The sequence below is a fragment of the Capra hircus genome, chromosome 4 (genome assembly GCF_001704415.2).
Source record: "Capra hircus breed San Clemente chromosome 4, ASM170441v1, whole genome shotgun sequence".
Classification (NCBI taxonomy): domain Eukaryota; kingdom Metazoa; phylum Chordata; class Mammalia; order Artiodactyla; family Bovidae; genus Capra; species Capra hircus.
This window is the reverse complement of record NC_030811.1, coordinates 39,209,655-39,223,215: the sequence shown is the minus strand read 5'-3', so window position 1 is coordinate 39,223,215 and position 13,561 is coordinate 39,209,655. Positions and strand designations below refer to the sequence as shown.

Sequence of the window (13,561 nt, the reverse complement as noted above, 5' to 3'; positions counted from 1 at the left end):
CAAAAAAGCAATCACATTTGCAGCCATCAAATATTAAGAAAACAATGAAAACACAACATTCTTAACCTATGGGGTGCAAGTAAAGAAATAATCAGGGGATTTGTACAATTAAAATGGTTTGGTTTTTTTTGGAATTGGAAGGAAGACAGTAGTAATAAATAAGGGAATTAGAAAGGAATCAAAGTCACAATGCTAAAATAAATGAGAAGGTAAATGATTAGATTTTTATTCCCTGGTGCTGAGAGGACAGAAGTGGAATGGGACAAATCCTAACTAGTCTAACAAGGAAAAGAGAAAAAACAAAGGAAATGGAATAATAGACAATGTTTTTAAAACACTGAGATTACTAAGTGCAACTATATGCTAAAAGAATTTTAAATATAAGATGGACTATGTGATGAATTCCAGAAAAAAGAAAATTACCAACGTTTACCCAAGAAATAGAACCCCGAAAAGATGAAGGACACATGAGGAAATAGATATAGTGAAAGAATTACCTTCAAGAAAAAAGTCAGGTGTTTCTGGATATAAATAAAATAGCATCAACTTAAAAAAATCATTTTCAGGATACATAAACCATTCTAAATCAAATAAAACATGAGTTTCTAGTTTATTCTGTAACACTATCAAAACCTGTTAATTAAAACCAGACCTGCCTCTCATATAAAGTACAGGGTTAGTCAATAGGAGAAGGCAATGGCAACCCACTCCAGTACTGTTGCCTGGAAAATCCCATGGGTGGAGGAGCCTGGTGGGCTGCAGTCCATGGGGTCGCTAAGAGTCAAATACAACTGAGCGTCTTCACTTTGACTTTTCACTTTCATGCATTGGAGAAGGAAATGGCAACCCACTCCAGTGTTCTTGCCTGGAGAATCCCAGGGACGGGGGAGCCTTGTGGGTTGCCGTCTATGGGGTCACACAGAGTCGGACATGACTGAAGCGACTTAGCTGCAGTAGCAGCAGCAGTCAACAGAAAACAGCAGTATTTCTAATGAATGGCTCAGTATTAGATTCTACTAAGTGGTGCCTGTCATCAACAGATCAAAGGAGAAAATACAATGAAAAAGCACTGGAAAAAAAATGAACATCTGATCCTGATAAATGTGTTTCATAAATATTAGCATTTTATTTCTAATCTATAGTTTAAATTATATGAGTAAAATACTAAAAATTATACATTCATAAAATCAGAAATAAGAATGCCCATTAACATATTCAATCAACTAGAAAAAATTAATGTGGACATTTTTTTAATGACAGCTTTCCTATATAAGCAGGTGGCTTCCCAGGTAGTGCTAGTGGTAAAGAATCTGCCTGCCAATGCAAGAGATTCAAGTTTGATTCCTGGGTTGGGAAGATCTCCTAGAGCAGGAAATGGCAATTTCCTTCAGTATCCCTGCCTGGAAAATTTCATGGATGGAGGAGCCTTGCAGGCTAACAGTCCATGAGGCTGCAAAGAGTCAGACATGACCAAGCACAGCACATACAAGCAGATTAGCTTAAAATACATTATTCATAACAATATGAAGAGCCCATTTCTAGAAGCAATAACAAATTTTGGAAACAAAAAACCAACATGTCAGAACCATAGTAAACTTTCAGAAATTTGAGGAACGTGCGAAAAGCAAACAAAAAAAATACCCTAGTTTAAACAACTGATATGTTTTTAGTTAAAACCCTAAAAGGATGCCTGATGAAAGGGAGTCAAGTGATTCTGAAAGTAACAAGAAAAAAATCGGCAGAAATAGACAAGAAAGCTTTGGGAAAACGGACAATTAAATGATCTGTCTCAAAACAAATACTACTTCCTGCTATAGGTACTATACACAGTTTACGAAGAAAAAATACAAAGGTGCTTCTACCAGAAAAGAAAGATCAGGGGTGGAACATAACTGAAAGCTCAGAAACAGACCCAAATAAGACACATGATATTTTAAAACTAGGGATAGGATGACACTGCTTAACAAATGCTGTTGGCATAATTAGTACAGCCATTCAGATAAAGTTGGACCTTTACCTCACAAGATTTAACAATTTAACAAGAACAGTTTAGAATTAAGTGTAAAAGCAGAAAGCCAGACAGTAAAATAAAATTGTGTAAAAAGTAAAATAACCTTGGACTAGGATAAACTTTTCTAAGAAGAAACCAAAAGGAAATGATGAATAGACTTGACTATATATAATTAAATTTTTCTTTATCAAAATACACCACACAGTATTTTTAACGTTGCAGTTTACAAAGGCTACCCTCTATATAAAAAGCTCTTCCAAGCTACAGGGAAAAATGCCTAATAAGTAAACATATGAATAGTTAATAAAAGACACCTGGCTAGCATGAATTTGAATTTCACTAGTAATCAAAGAAATACAAATGAAAATGACTTCTCACCTGTCAAACTGGCAATGACTCAAAATTGTTAAATACCCAGCATAGCTAAGTGGAAAAGGAAAGTTAACAGGAATGTAAGACTTGCAAACCTTTCCTGAGGGCAATGTGGACATGGCCCAAGTTTAGATGTGTGCAACGCACACCAGCAACTCCAAGGAAACTGTATTTGCGCTTCTGCTCTGGTAGATTTTCCCTCACATTGTTATTTGTTACAGAAAAGTTAGAAATATTTTGTGTCTAGCAATGAGGAATTGTTAAGTTATGGTTATTCTATAAAGGAGTAATTTATAATCACTAAAAGAGAGTAGACTTGAATTACTGACAAAGATGGATCTTCACAAAGTATTAAATGAGAATAATCACAAAGCTATGGGAAGCATAATCCCACTGTTTTAAAAGTCATCCATCAAAGGCAAAACATTAGTAGTGGTCATCTCTGTATGTGTTCCTACATTTTTGAATATGTAAATATATAAGAAAGAAAAAAATAAGGGTTCCCAGTTTAAAGTATTGTCTGTAAAACATGACACAATGGTTATAACAAATGGTATATTCTTCACATCAGATCAGCTTATTTCTGAGTCTATTCTGTATATGAGGCAAGAAGAAAACAAGGATAAAAATAGCCTGGATTTTTAGGGCAGTTTATTTACAGACTATCAAATACAGTCTTTTTTGTTAAACAAATGGCTTAAACACACTGGATTTAGGAGTTACGAGACTTTACTAAAAATTCTTGCAAAAAAACCACACCTTGACAACAAATTAACTTAATTGTGAAAAAAACATAAAGTAATTCACTACAGAGCCTCATTTTCAATGTGGTATTTCAATTAGAAAATTCTTTTTTAATGGGACATTTAATATGGTGAAAGGAATAAAACCCACAAAATGTTCTACATAATTCAAAGAGCAAGTTCTTTCCAATAATTTTGTTTTCCCCACCTTCAACTGGATCCCCTGACAGCTTTTTTCTTAATGGCTCTTATTTTTAATTACACTAGAAACAGTTTAATTACAAACTTGAAAGAATTTAAAAGCTATGTTTGTAGGTCTGCTGATACCAATCTTCTTCCTACAAACAGAAAATAAGTTTAAATATTTAATCTTACTATCTAATTGTTAGGTAACTATTGTCTTAAAAAAGAAAATGAGGAACCTTCCTTCTAAAGACTATCCATGTATGAAACAAACTGTCTCTATAGGCTCCTAAGTTTTCTAAAATTTTATTTGCCTATTTTTTCTGAGGCCTTTTTTTAAGTTGACTTTTTAAAGTCATCTGTTAAACCAGTTGTTCAGTATTTTAAATTTAATTATTTTAACAAAAGTATTTTTTAACAGTTAATTTTCTCATTAAGAAGCATTTACTACAGAATTTAGATATAGCTAAGAACAACCCTGGTAATCCATCTAAATCTTATTTTTCTTAGCTGTAAAGAAATGGACCAGATTTTAGACTTTGGGGATATCCTATTCAGACTTTTAAAATATCAAAATCATTAACCCAGGGAATCACTGAATCTTTATTCAAATCTCATATTTCAGCTTTACCTAAAAAGAAAGGCAGGGGCCAGGTAAGGGAGCCTGGGGAGAAAAATCATCTTAAATTGGATTAAGTTCATACCAAATACAAAAAAACCTTAACTCAGAAATACCAGAAAGATTAGTTTGGAAGCATTTAGGCAGTTTATCTTCTATTTTTCTTAAGAAATCTTGATACTTCTTACCAATTGAGCTGCAAACTAGTCAGATCCAATTTAAATTTTGCTTTCATCACTCAATTTTATTTTTCCAGAACTTTGTCTCTATTCAAATTTGACTTCAAAATTTGACATAGACACATTTTCTTTACTTTCACTTATGTGTAATTTAGATACAGCTGAAGAGCTGCAACTACTACTTCGCTTTTTAATATTCCTGCTCACTATCAGTCCACCGGAAGTATTATTTAAAGCCTTTCATGTTGATTGATGTACCCCAAGTAGAATAGTACCTGGCACTTGGTAGGCACTGTATATTTACATAGAGTTAAGCTCTGAATCATAGCTAAAGCCCTATCCTAATTCACATTCCACAAACTATTAATCAATAAATCCTTAACATGAGTCTTTTAAAATTTCATGGATGACTGGGGCTCTCCAAAAAATAATGGATTGAAGACTTGGGAAACATACTGACTTACATGCAGAAAAAGCTGCTGTATCAAGAAATACATAAGGGAATTTCACATGGGAAATAATATTTTCTTCTCTTAGTAAGTCAATTTTTTATATTTTCATCTCATTTGCAATCTGACTTACCTGTTTCTTTCCCAAAATATTTTATGCTCCTTCAGTTTCACTCAAGAATACTGATTACTGCAGTTATAACACACAGACTTACTGATTTCATAGCCCTGCTCTTTTCATTAATCCAAATTTACTGAAGTATTAGATGATATCAAAGAAGGCATTAAGATTTTTACTACTGTATTTCATCAATTTTAAGAAGCTTTCTTCCATGTAACAACATCTCTGAACTTGGGAAGTATCTTAGCCTTGAGTTGTGTTTAATTGGCAACATTTTTCCTAACTAGTGTATCACACAATCAATGCTGTTTTAGGGTAGTATCAGGAGCTGTAGTTCAAATTTTCGACTTCAAGCAACAATTTCCTTGTCCTCCCAGCCACTTTCCCAATATAAATATATAACTGAAATGTTAGGAAAAACTATCCAAACACAATTCAATTTTATATAAAATATTTAATTTTTAAAACACAGGCTATTCATGTCACATAAATATCTTCGATTTTAGGTTAGCTGCTATGGTCAGCAGAATTATCAAGTGTGACTATTAATAACTTAGATACTGTCACTTATAGGAAAGTCTAAAGCTCTAAGACTCACCATATTAAAATTTCAGATACTTGAATACTGTAGCTATTTTGCTAAATTTCAAAATATTTCTTCACTTCCTGCAATGTAGTTTTAGTATAAGTTGTTAGTATTCAATATTCAAATAAAAGAATAATAATTTTCTTTCATTCATTTCTTTCTCAATAACAAAAAAATTCCATCAAAAGATAAAATGGTCAACTGACATCAACTCATTTTACAGCAGTAAAATGGTAAATTATTCACTTTAAAATAATCCTATTGTCACCAAACTATAATGCTTTCCATATACTGTTTTGAAATGAACGTTCACAAGTCAGATAGAGGGCACAAGATTAAAAGACTGACTTTAGAACTGGAGCAATATTCATTCAATAACAGTTGTTCCAATTTAAGATTCCAATCAAAAAATAAGTTACCAGGAGAACAACTAAAAAACAAAATGGTTAATTGGCATTTAGTGCTAATAGAAACACTGGTTATTTACCTTTGGTTCCTTTCTAGGATTACTATAATGGTACATGGGTTTGAGTGTGCACAAAAAGACTTGACACCATTACAGTTTAAGTAAGGGTTAGTCCATCATTCTAAAATGAACTAAAATAAAGTTACTCTAGGTGTGGCAGATGTTGTAGTAAACCTTACAGAAAGTGAGAGAGAGAATAAGAGGGGTTTTTTGCACTACTTTTTCTTTTTACTTTAATAAATTCAATCTAGGCAATGTTTCTAGTTAACCAGTAAAGTGAACAGAGTTAACTTTGTGTTGAATGGCAATTATATAATTTAAAAAGTGGTGTTTGCCACCCCTCCCCCCATGAACATTAACTGAATTATGCAAATTGTTATTAAGCCTTGTTTCTTTGCTATTGCCCTCCAGTTACCCATGACAAAAGGAAATAGGGACAATGTGGCAGCGTGAAAGAAAATGATACTCTAAAATGCTCATTTAGCTAAATGTTCATTTAGCTATTACTTTCCACCATTTAAATGACAAAACTTTTTAGAACTTTTTCTCAGAAGTAACAGAAGGTGCTGATGGGAGCTGGACTTTTATTCTCTGCTCTCACTCCCCTGTCAACAGAAGGTGATATTGGAAAGTAACACAGCCCAAAGGAGAAAGTGTGACAGGTACAGGGAATGGACCTAACAGGAACTGAACAGGCAGCCCCTGGACACTTGAGAGCCCTCTGCCTCTTCAATACATTGATTCCCTTTAGAAGACAAATGGGTGTAAAGGTTAACTACTTTTTCAGACCTTAAGCTTACCTGTTAAGGCACTTACTTACCCTCCCCACCCCACCCATATTTTTCATATAAAACCCACAATTTCATTTGAATGCATTTTGCTAGGCTATGATAATCTGAAAAATAAAACAAAAATAACATTGACCATGTTTTTTTATATAAAACTGTTGCATCAAGAGAAAGGTTGTGTTTTATTTTCTGAAATGAGCACAAAGTACACCTTTCACAATAACACTGAAAGCAGGTGCAAAGACTGACAGTGACCTTTGACTAAAGGTAGCTTTGTAAAAAGAAAAATACCAAATAAATCAGTGCCCTTTCTGATTGTTGTAAAACTGGAGGGGGGAGGGGCTGGGTGGTTGTTACATAAAAGTTGGTCCAAACTTACAAAAAAGCACAAATGTGCATAGTTCAGAAGATCTGCAAGAGGGCCATAAAAGACTTTTATGTCCCTAAGATTAGCATCCACTTAAAACTGCAAGAATACAAAATAAAATCGTTAACTAGAATTTGTGAAGATGTACAATCAATAGATCTAGGTTTTAGAACAGCATGAATTTAAGCAAAGGTTTTTTTTTTGTCTTTTTTTTTAAACTATTGTATGCAAGACCCTTTTCCACATAAAAATAAAGCTGTTGTTGAATTAATATTATTCAAGTCTCTTGGATTGCTGCTTTAAATTGCAGCTAGAAAAGTCTTTCCAGATAAAAATGATGTGCCTGAGGAAAAACAGATACTCAGTATGGTAACCCTCTGCCTCGACCTCTGCCAGCTGATGTGCTAATGTGTCCCCTGTATCCTTGTGAATACCCAGGTCCTTGGGCAGGAGAAGTCCAGGTCTGTCCGTGCATGAGGCCATGGCCGCCTGGGTTTTCCTGTAAGTTACCACCATAGTTATAGTTGTGCATCTTTGCTGGCAAAGGATGAGTACTCTCTGGCCCTGTGGAAGGGTCACTGCTGTTTGCCAGCACTGCGATGGGGCCATGGCTATATTCAAATCTATGGTCCTTGTCTCCACTAAACAACATGGGACCTGTATTGAGGTACATGTCTCCGTATCCAGCTACCGAACTGGGAAATGACTCGGAAAAGGCAGAAGGCTGAGGTGGACCACCAGAATGAGATGAAGTAGTACTGTAGTTATCCAAGGACTGAATATCTGAGTTTCCCATGAAGCTACGTCGTTCCAAGGGTGGAGCAGAGGCGCTTCCAAGACCGTCATTGCTAACATAAGGAGCAGAAGAGAAAGAAGAGGATCCAAAATTGTCCTTGTAGTCTGAAGAAGGTACATAAGTATCTCCTGCTTGGTAATCAATACCACTTTCTCTTTTGGGGTCATCCTGGGGCTGATGCTGAGCAAGGAGCTGTAACAGGGCTGCTTTTACTCCGGCATGAGGGTCAGTTAACGAAGAACTAGTGGTGGGTACATGCTGGTTTTCTGTCCGGTAATCTAGATCTTCTTCAGTGACTGGTGGTGGTTCTGGAGGTTCAGGAGGTCGCTGATCGGGAGGCAGAATACGAGGCCGGTCCGGTTCTGGTGTGAGCTCCAATAGCCTCATATCTTGGTGCTGGATCAGGTCATCTTGCCCTAAGTGAAATAAGGCAAAAAAGAGAGTTGAAAGTTACCATGGAGAACAAAATTTTCAAAATACTCAATGTTTCCTAAACGGCATAAGAAGTTCCATCTCTGGCAAAAATACAAACCAACCAACCAAAAACTCAAACAAACAAAAACCACCCAAAAGTCAAATGAAAAATTAAAAGGTATATTTAAGTGCTAACATTCATTTCAGTTTATGGTGACAGAAAAATTTTATTGTATTTGATTTTTAAAAGTCACCTCAAATGTACCTATCTATGGCTTGAACAAAAGCTACTATATATGTAAAGTCGCTGCTCTGGTCAATCATCCAGTTATAAAAAGATAACTTTTTTAGCACAGATTACATGAGAAACATCTACAGCATTCATATGAGTTCTGCTACTCACAATTAAAGAATCAATTCCTAGGAGTATACAGACTAAGAAACCAACCTATAAGCAGTAACCCGAGCATTTGCAGGACATCAGCTAGCAAAGCTAAACAATACATATTGCAGATAATCATCAACAGCAAGAAAAGAGCGTGAGAGCAGCCAGGTCCGTGGTCTGCTGTCTGCACACTCACCCGACGCCGGCGTGCTAGGTTCTGGAGGTGGCCGGAGCTGCAATGGTGCTTCGTGTCCCGATCCATTTTCCCTCTCTTCCAGCAGCACGTCTTTCTGCTTTGACTGCTGAGCCTTTATTAACTGAGTCAACAGAACCGCAAATGCGCTCTGCACAGCCGCCTGGGCCGCATCAGGCTCCACTTTAGGCTGCATGTTCTGAGAAGAAGGCTGAATTCCTCCCAGTGGTTTCGAAGACTCTTGTTGTGGTGGTGATGGATCTGTCTGTTTTTCACCTGTTGCCAAAATTCCAGCAGGAAGGTTTATTTTATTTAGCTGCTGCTGAGTCTCAGAGTTTACCTTAATGTTCAACACTTGGACAAAATCAGCCATATTAACACTTGTTTTAGACTGTAGTAGGTTTAGCAGAATTGCCAATTCACTGTGGTTTAACTGCTGTCCAGGGCCTGTTTTTACTAAAACAAAATTTGTATTGGTTAGAATTGCCATAATTCACAGCTCCCCCTCCCCAAAAAATGCCTCTGTATTACCATATTAAAATGTATATGCGTGGGACAGTGTTTAAGAAATATTGTGAAAAGGGAATCTTATTCTAGTTCAATTTCATGTATATTTAAGATGTTAAGTGCACATAAGTTAAAACAAAAAAGAAAAAGAACTGCAGCCCATTTTGAATAAATTATCTTTAAGGGTAAATACTTCAAACGGAAAATCAAGACCAGCATTAGAAGCCCATACTATAGACATGACCAGGAAACCGCACCTGTGAATGGGCACTGTGATGATGACAGCTACAATTTCAGGTTACTCTCTGAGCATATCCTTTATTCCTCACAACAACCGTATAAGGCATGCTTAATTACTGGCCCCACTTTTAAAAAAAAAACAAAAAACAAAACTGAAGAAGAAACTGGCATCCAGAGAGACTAAATAACTTGCTTAAGGTCACAAACTCTGTAAGTGGCAGAAATGAGATTTGAACCCAGATATTCTGATTCCAGAGTCTGAACTTTTAGCCATTTTCTATACTGCTCATCTAAAATGTTTCTTTTTTAAGAACCTAACCTTATCTTTGTAGTAAATTCAAACTGGATTTTATAGACTGTCTGATATAATGTCTTTTATTCAAATGCTTTTATTTAAAGTTAAGCCTTCTGAGTAAATTAGAGGCTCATGTACATATATGTGTGTGTGCTTAGTCACTCGGTCGTGTCCAACTTTTTGCAACCCTTTGGACTGCTGCCCACTAGGTTCCTCTGTCCATAGGATTTTTCAGGCAAGAATACTGGAGTGAGTTGTCACTTCTGACTCCAGGGGATCTTCCCTACCCAGGGATCAAACCCATATCTCCTGCATCTCCTGCATTGCAGGCAGATTCTTTACCCACTGAGACATCAGGGAAGCCCATTTACATATAACCTGGCATTAACTCATCACCTATAAAATACGTTGTCTTTCTTTTTCTAATTATTCTATTTAGACCTGTGATGGTTTATATAGGTTCCTATGCAAACTTACCTGAGTCATACATAACACAAAGGCCCTGTATGTAATATTATCTACATTGATAATACAGATACTGATAAGTAATTTCTATAACCACAGATGACAGACTAATAGAATTCTAAGATGAAAAAATGATGATTAATTCTATTTTTAATATATTCTCTTTACATATTCTAGATATTATTTCTTAGTATTTTTTTAGATTAATTGAAAACAAATTCTTGCAAGTTCTTATGATCTGCAGGTATTAGTAAGGAAGTGTGCTTATTTGCTACCCCATAAGAGCCAGTTTTCCTCATTTTCCCTTTCATTTCTCTATTAGCAGATGTAGTCTCCATGTGAGCTCAGAGTACCCTTTAACTATGGTATCTCATCTACAGAAGGGACATTTTTAGTTCATGACACTTACTGATGATATAAAAAAAATAGAGCTAAGAAGATTCATTCCTATTTCAAAAAAACTAGAATAATAGCAACAGTTTGAACAGAGAAGAAAAAAAAAAAAACTCTACCATTAACAGAGCTGTAAACATGTAGAGCTAAAAAATAATACAAAATGAGCCCAGATTTCATTTTTAGTCAGCTAAAATAGAGTGCAATAACCATCTTCTATTCCACTAGGCTTGCCAGTGGAATAAGGACATCAGTTCTATGAAGAGAAGTAGAAATAAAGACCTAGTATTTTTCTTAAGGAATATGACAACTGTTACCTGGGACAAGTGACCACCATCCAAATTACTTATAATCATCTCAAAGCTTTTTTTAGAAGTAGGTGGTATATAAAACAAGTGACACAAACACAAACCAAGAAAACTTCTGTTGCTTCTCTTTTGTCTTTCTCCAAGTTTTACTATTTTAAACATGAAGAGAAATGATATTGAACTTGATATAGATAGCCCTCACTTTGTACAACAAAGGTGTTTTCTCCTAAGCTACGAATATTAAGTATTTTCATGTACAAGGGGAATTTACTATTTCAAGAAACTCTGAAGAATATTCTGAAAAACAAGTAATTCATTTTCATTTTTAAAGTAACATTAATACTTTATGTAGTCTGACCAAGGTCAAGTCTAAGCTTGTAGATTACATGAGAAAGTATTAAGATAATCTTCCTCAAGCTTTCTCAGCTAGTCTACTCTACATTCATACTTAACCACCAGAAGTTCAATCTGATCCACAGATCTGTTTTAATCAACTAACTCATCGGCCAATATTTACTCATCTTTTAATAAGTTTAGGGCTATTTTTCATGTTTAATAAAACACCACACACAATGTATTTATTTCTTATCATATCTGTCTTCATAAAAAAATTAAAGTGAAATTTTTCTGCATTCTTGAGGCAAAATGAGGGAGTGGATTCTATTTTTTTTTTAATTATTAACTAAAAGAGAAAAAACACTTATAACAACACTGAAGAGACTGGTTTCTCATAAAAAAGCTTACTCTTGTAACAGATTGAATCAGAGGAAAAAATTTCCTCAAGATACCCTTCTTTATCATACTTCAAATCATTTTGGACACAATGTCAGATTCCAGTATTTGAGATTCTGTAATAGAGTGGGAAATATTTTAAAAGTGACCTGAGAACATTATAAACAGTATGAAAGAGCTTTCAGTATGATTTCTGGCTGTTTTCTTGTATCTTTCTTCTTCCTCCTTAGAAGCATCCACAGATACTGAACACAGAGACTCAGAAAACAGTGTTAGTAAAAGATCTACTGACTCTTGCACCAAGGGAAAAAGTAGAGAAATCTGACCAATCACTAATCATATGTAATTTGATACAGCTTATAATTAATCCTACCTTGAGATTATTATTAATGTTATCTTGCTTAATATTATGTTGCTATAGCAGTGAAACATCTGTACTAGCACAATCAAATAATAAGGAAATGTCAAATTCAGTGCTCAACTTTTAGCCACAAGAGCTTTAACACTACAGCAATAATAGTTAATGGCAACCACAAAACAATGTGAAGCAAACCAACCCATGAAGTACTACTGACCAGGTGCTGCATTCGAGTTGCCCTGAGATTTCAGCTGTGAAGACGGCAGCACACTCTGAGGAGTGCTAGTTCTGCTGTCATCCAGGCCCAGAGACAAGTCCTTTCTGGGGGCTTTAATTGTGGAAACATCATCAGTCATGCCCATCTGCTTCTGTCGTCTTCGCTTTTTACTCCATAACTCATGACAGTCTTGCCATAATGGAAGGCTGGGGGAAAAAGTATTAAATTGTTCATCAATGGCATCTCTTAACAACAACAACAACATGCTAATACTTAGCGTTTGCTAATATACAGCAAATATATAGCGAAATGCTAATATACAGCACCAAAGCTGCCACCCCCACTTCCCTGCAAGTTTTCTTGGAAGATTTCACAACAGGTCTTATAAACTCCTTCAACACAAATCATTCACGTGTCTGTATAGGTAAAACCTATACAGACAAACTGTTTTTCTGTGGCTTCTGTATAATCAATGAATAATAACTTATTAAAACTATGAATAAAGAGTAAATGTTCATGAAAGCAGGTTACTATTATCTTTGGTGCAATCTTTTAAAGCCAATTCTCACACTGTACATCATACACTGAATAGGACATGAAAAAAAGGTGAAAAATATGCCACTTGCAGAAAATAGACAGAATTAAAAAGTAGCAGAGGCTAGGACATAATGTCTGTGAAAAACTTTCTAGTACAAGCTTTTTACTTTTTGATATTTTCTTATTTGCTTCTATAATCAAATGCTCTAGAATTAAACTGATGCTAAAGAGGAGTTTCAAAAACAGACTATAATCCAGGCTTATCACTTATACTTATCATTGAGAGTTTTGAATAACTAGCAACTATCAAAGTTATCCACAATTCTGAAACAATTTTTTGTGTAATTTCACAGAATTCACAACACTGAAGAATAACTTTTGCTTAAAAAAGACACAAATATTTGATTTATAAATATTTTCTTCTTACCCTAATAAAAAATCCAATGGGAAGTTACTATGATATCTATTTTAAAGATAAGAAAATTGAGGCTTGGAAAGGTTAATAAACTTGCCCAGAATATCTATAAATTCCCTTAAGCAGCCCCAACCTAGTCTTCAACCTGGATATGTTTACCTCTAGGGATACAAGAATAGTTTCTGATGAAGTACACCTGAAATTGTTCTAAAAGTTCCATACTCATGTGTCCGCTTTCCTAAAACTCATCTTTGAGAAGGGCCTGCATGTTCAGAAAGTTCTTTCACACGTCCTCTTTCACAGTTTTATCTCATGTTATAAAATAAAGGCATATGCAACAATATTGTCAATAAGCAATATAATATTTAAAAAAAAGTCATTCCCAAAAGATTACAAACAGCATGACACTTTCATAAAATTAA

The 13,561-nt window shown here is 35.0% G+C and overlaps 1 protein-coding gene across 4 annotated transcripts in view; it reads right to left on the bottom strand.

Annotated features, from left to right (window-relative positions):
- Positions 3,018-13,561, bottom strand: part of CDK13 (cyclin dependent kinase 13) — a 130,712-nt gene continuing 120,168 nt past the window's right edge. For 2 of the 4 annotated variants that reach the window (XM_018046992.1, XM_018046993.1), the window contains 3 exons: positions 12,188-12,393; positions 8,676-9,128; positions 3,018-8,096 (listed from right to left, as the gene is read on the bottom strand). In XM_018046992.1, coding sequence (XP_017902481.1) covers positions 7,246-8,096; positions 8,676-9,128; positions 12,188-12,393 — 1,510 coding nt within the window. In that variant the 3' untranslated portion in view covers positions 3,018-7,245. The remainder of the gene's footprint in view (positions 8,097-8,675; positions 9,129-12,187; positions 12,394-13,561) is intronic. The other 2 variants (XM_018046994.1, XM_018046995.1) reach the window with 2 other exon arrangements.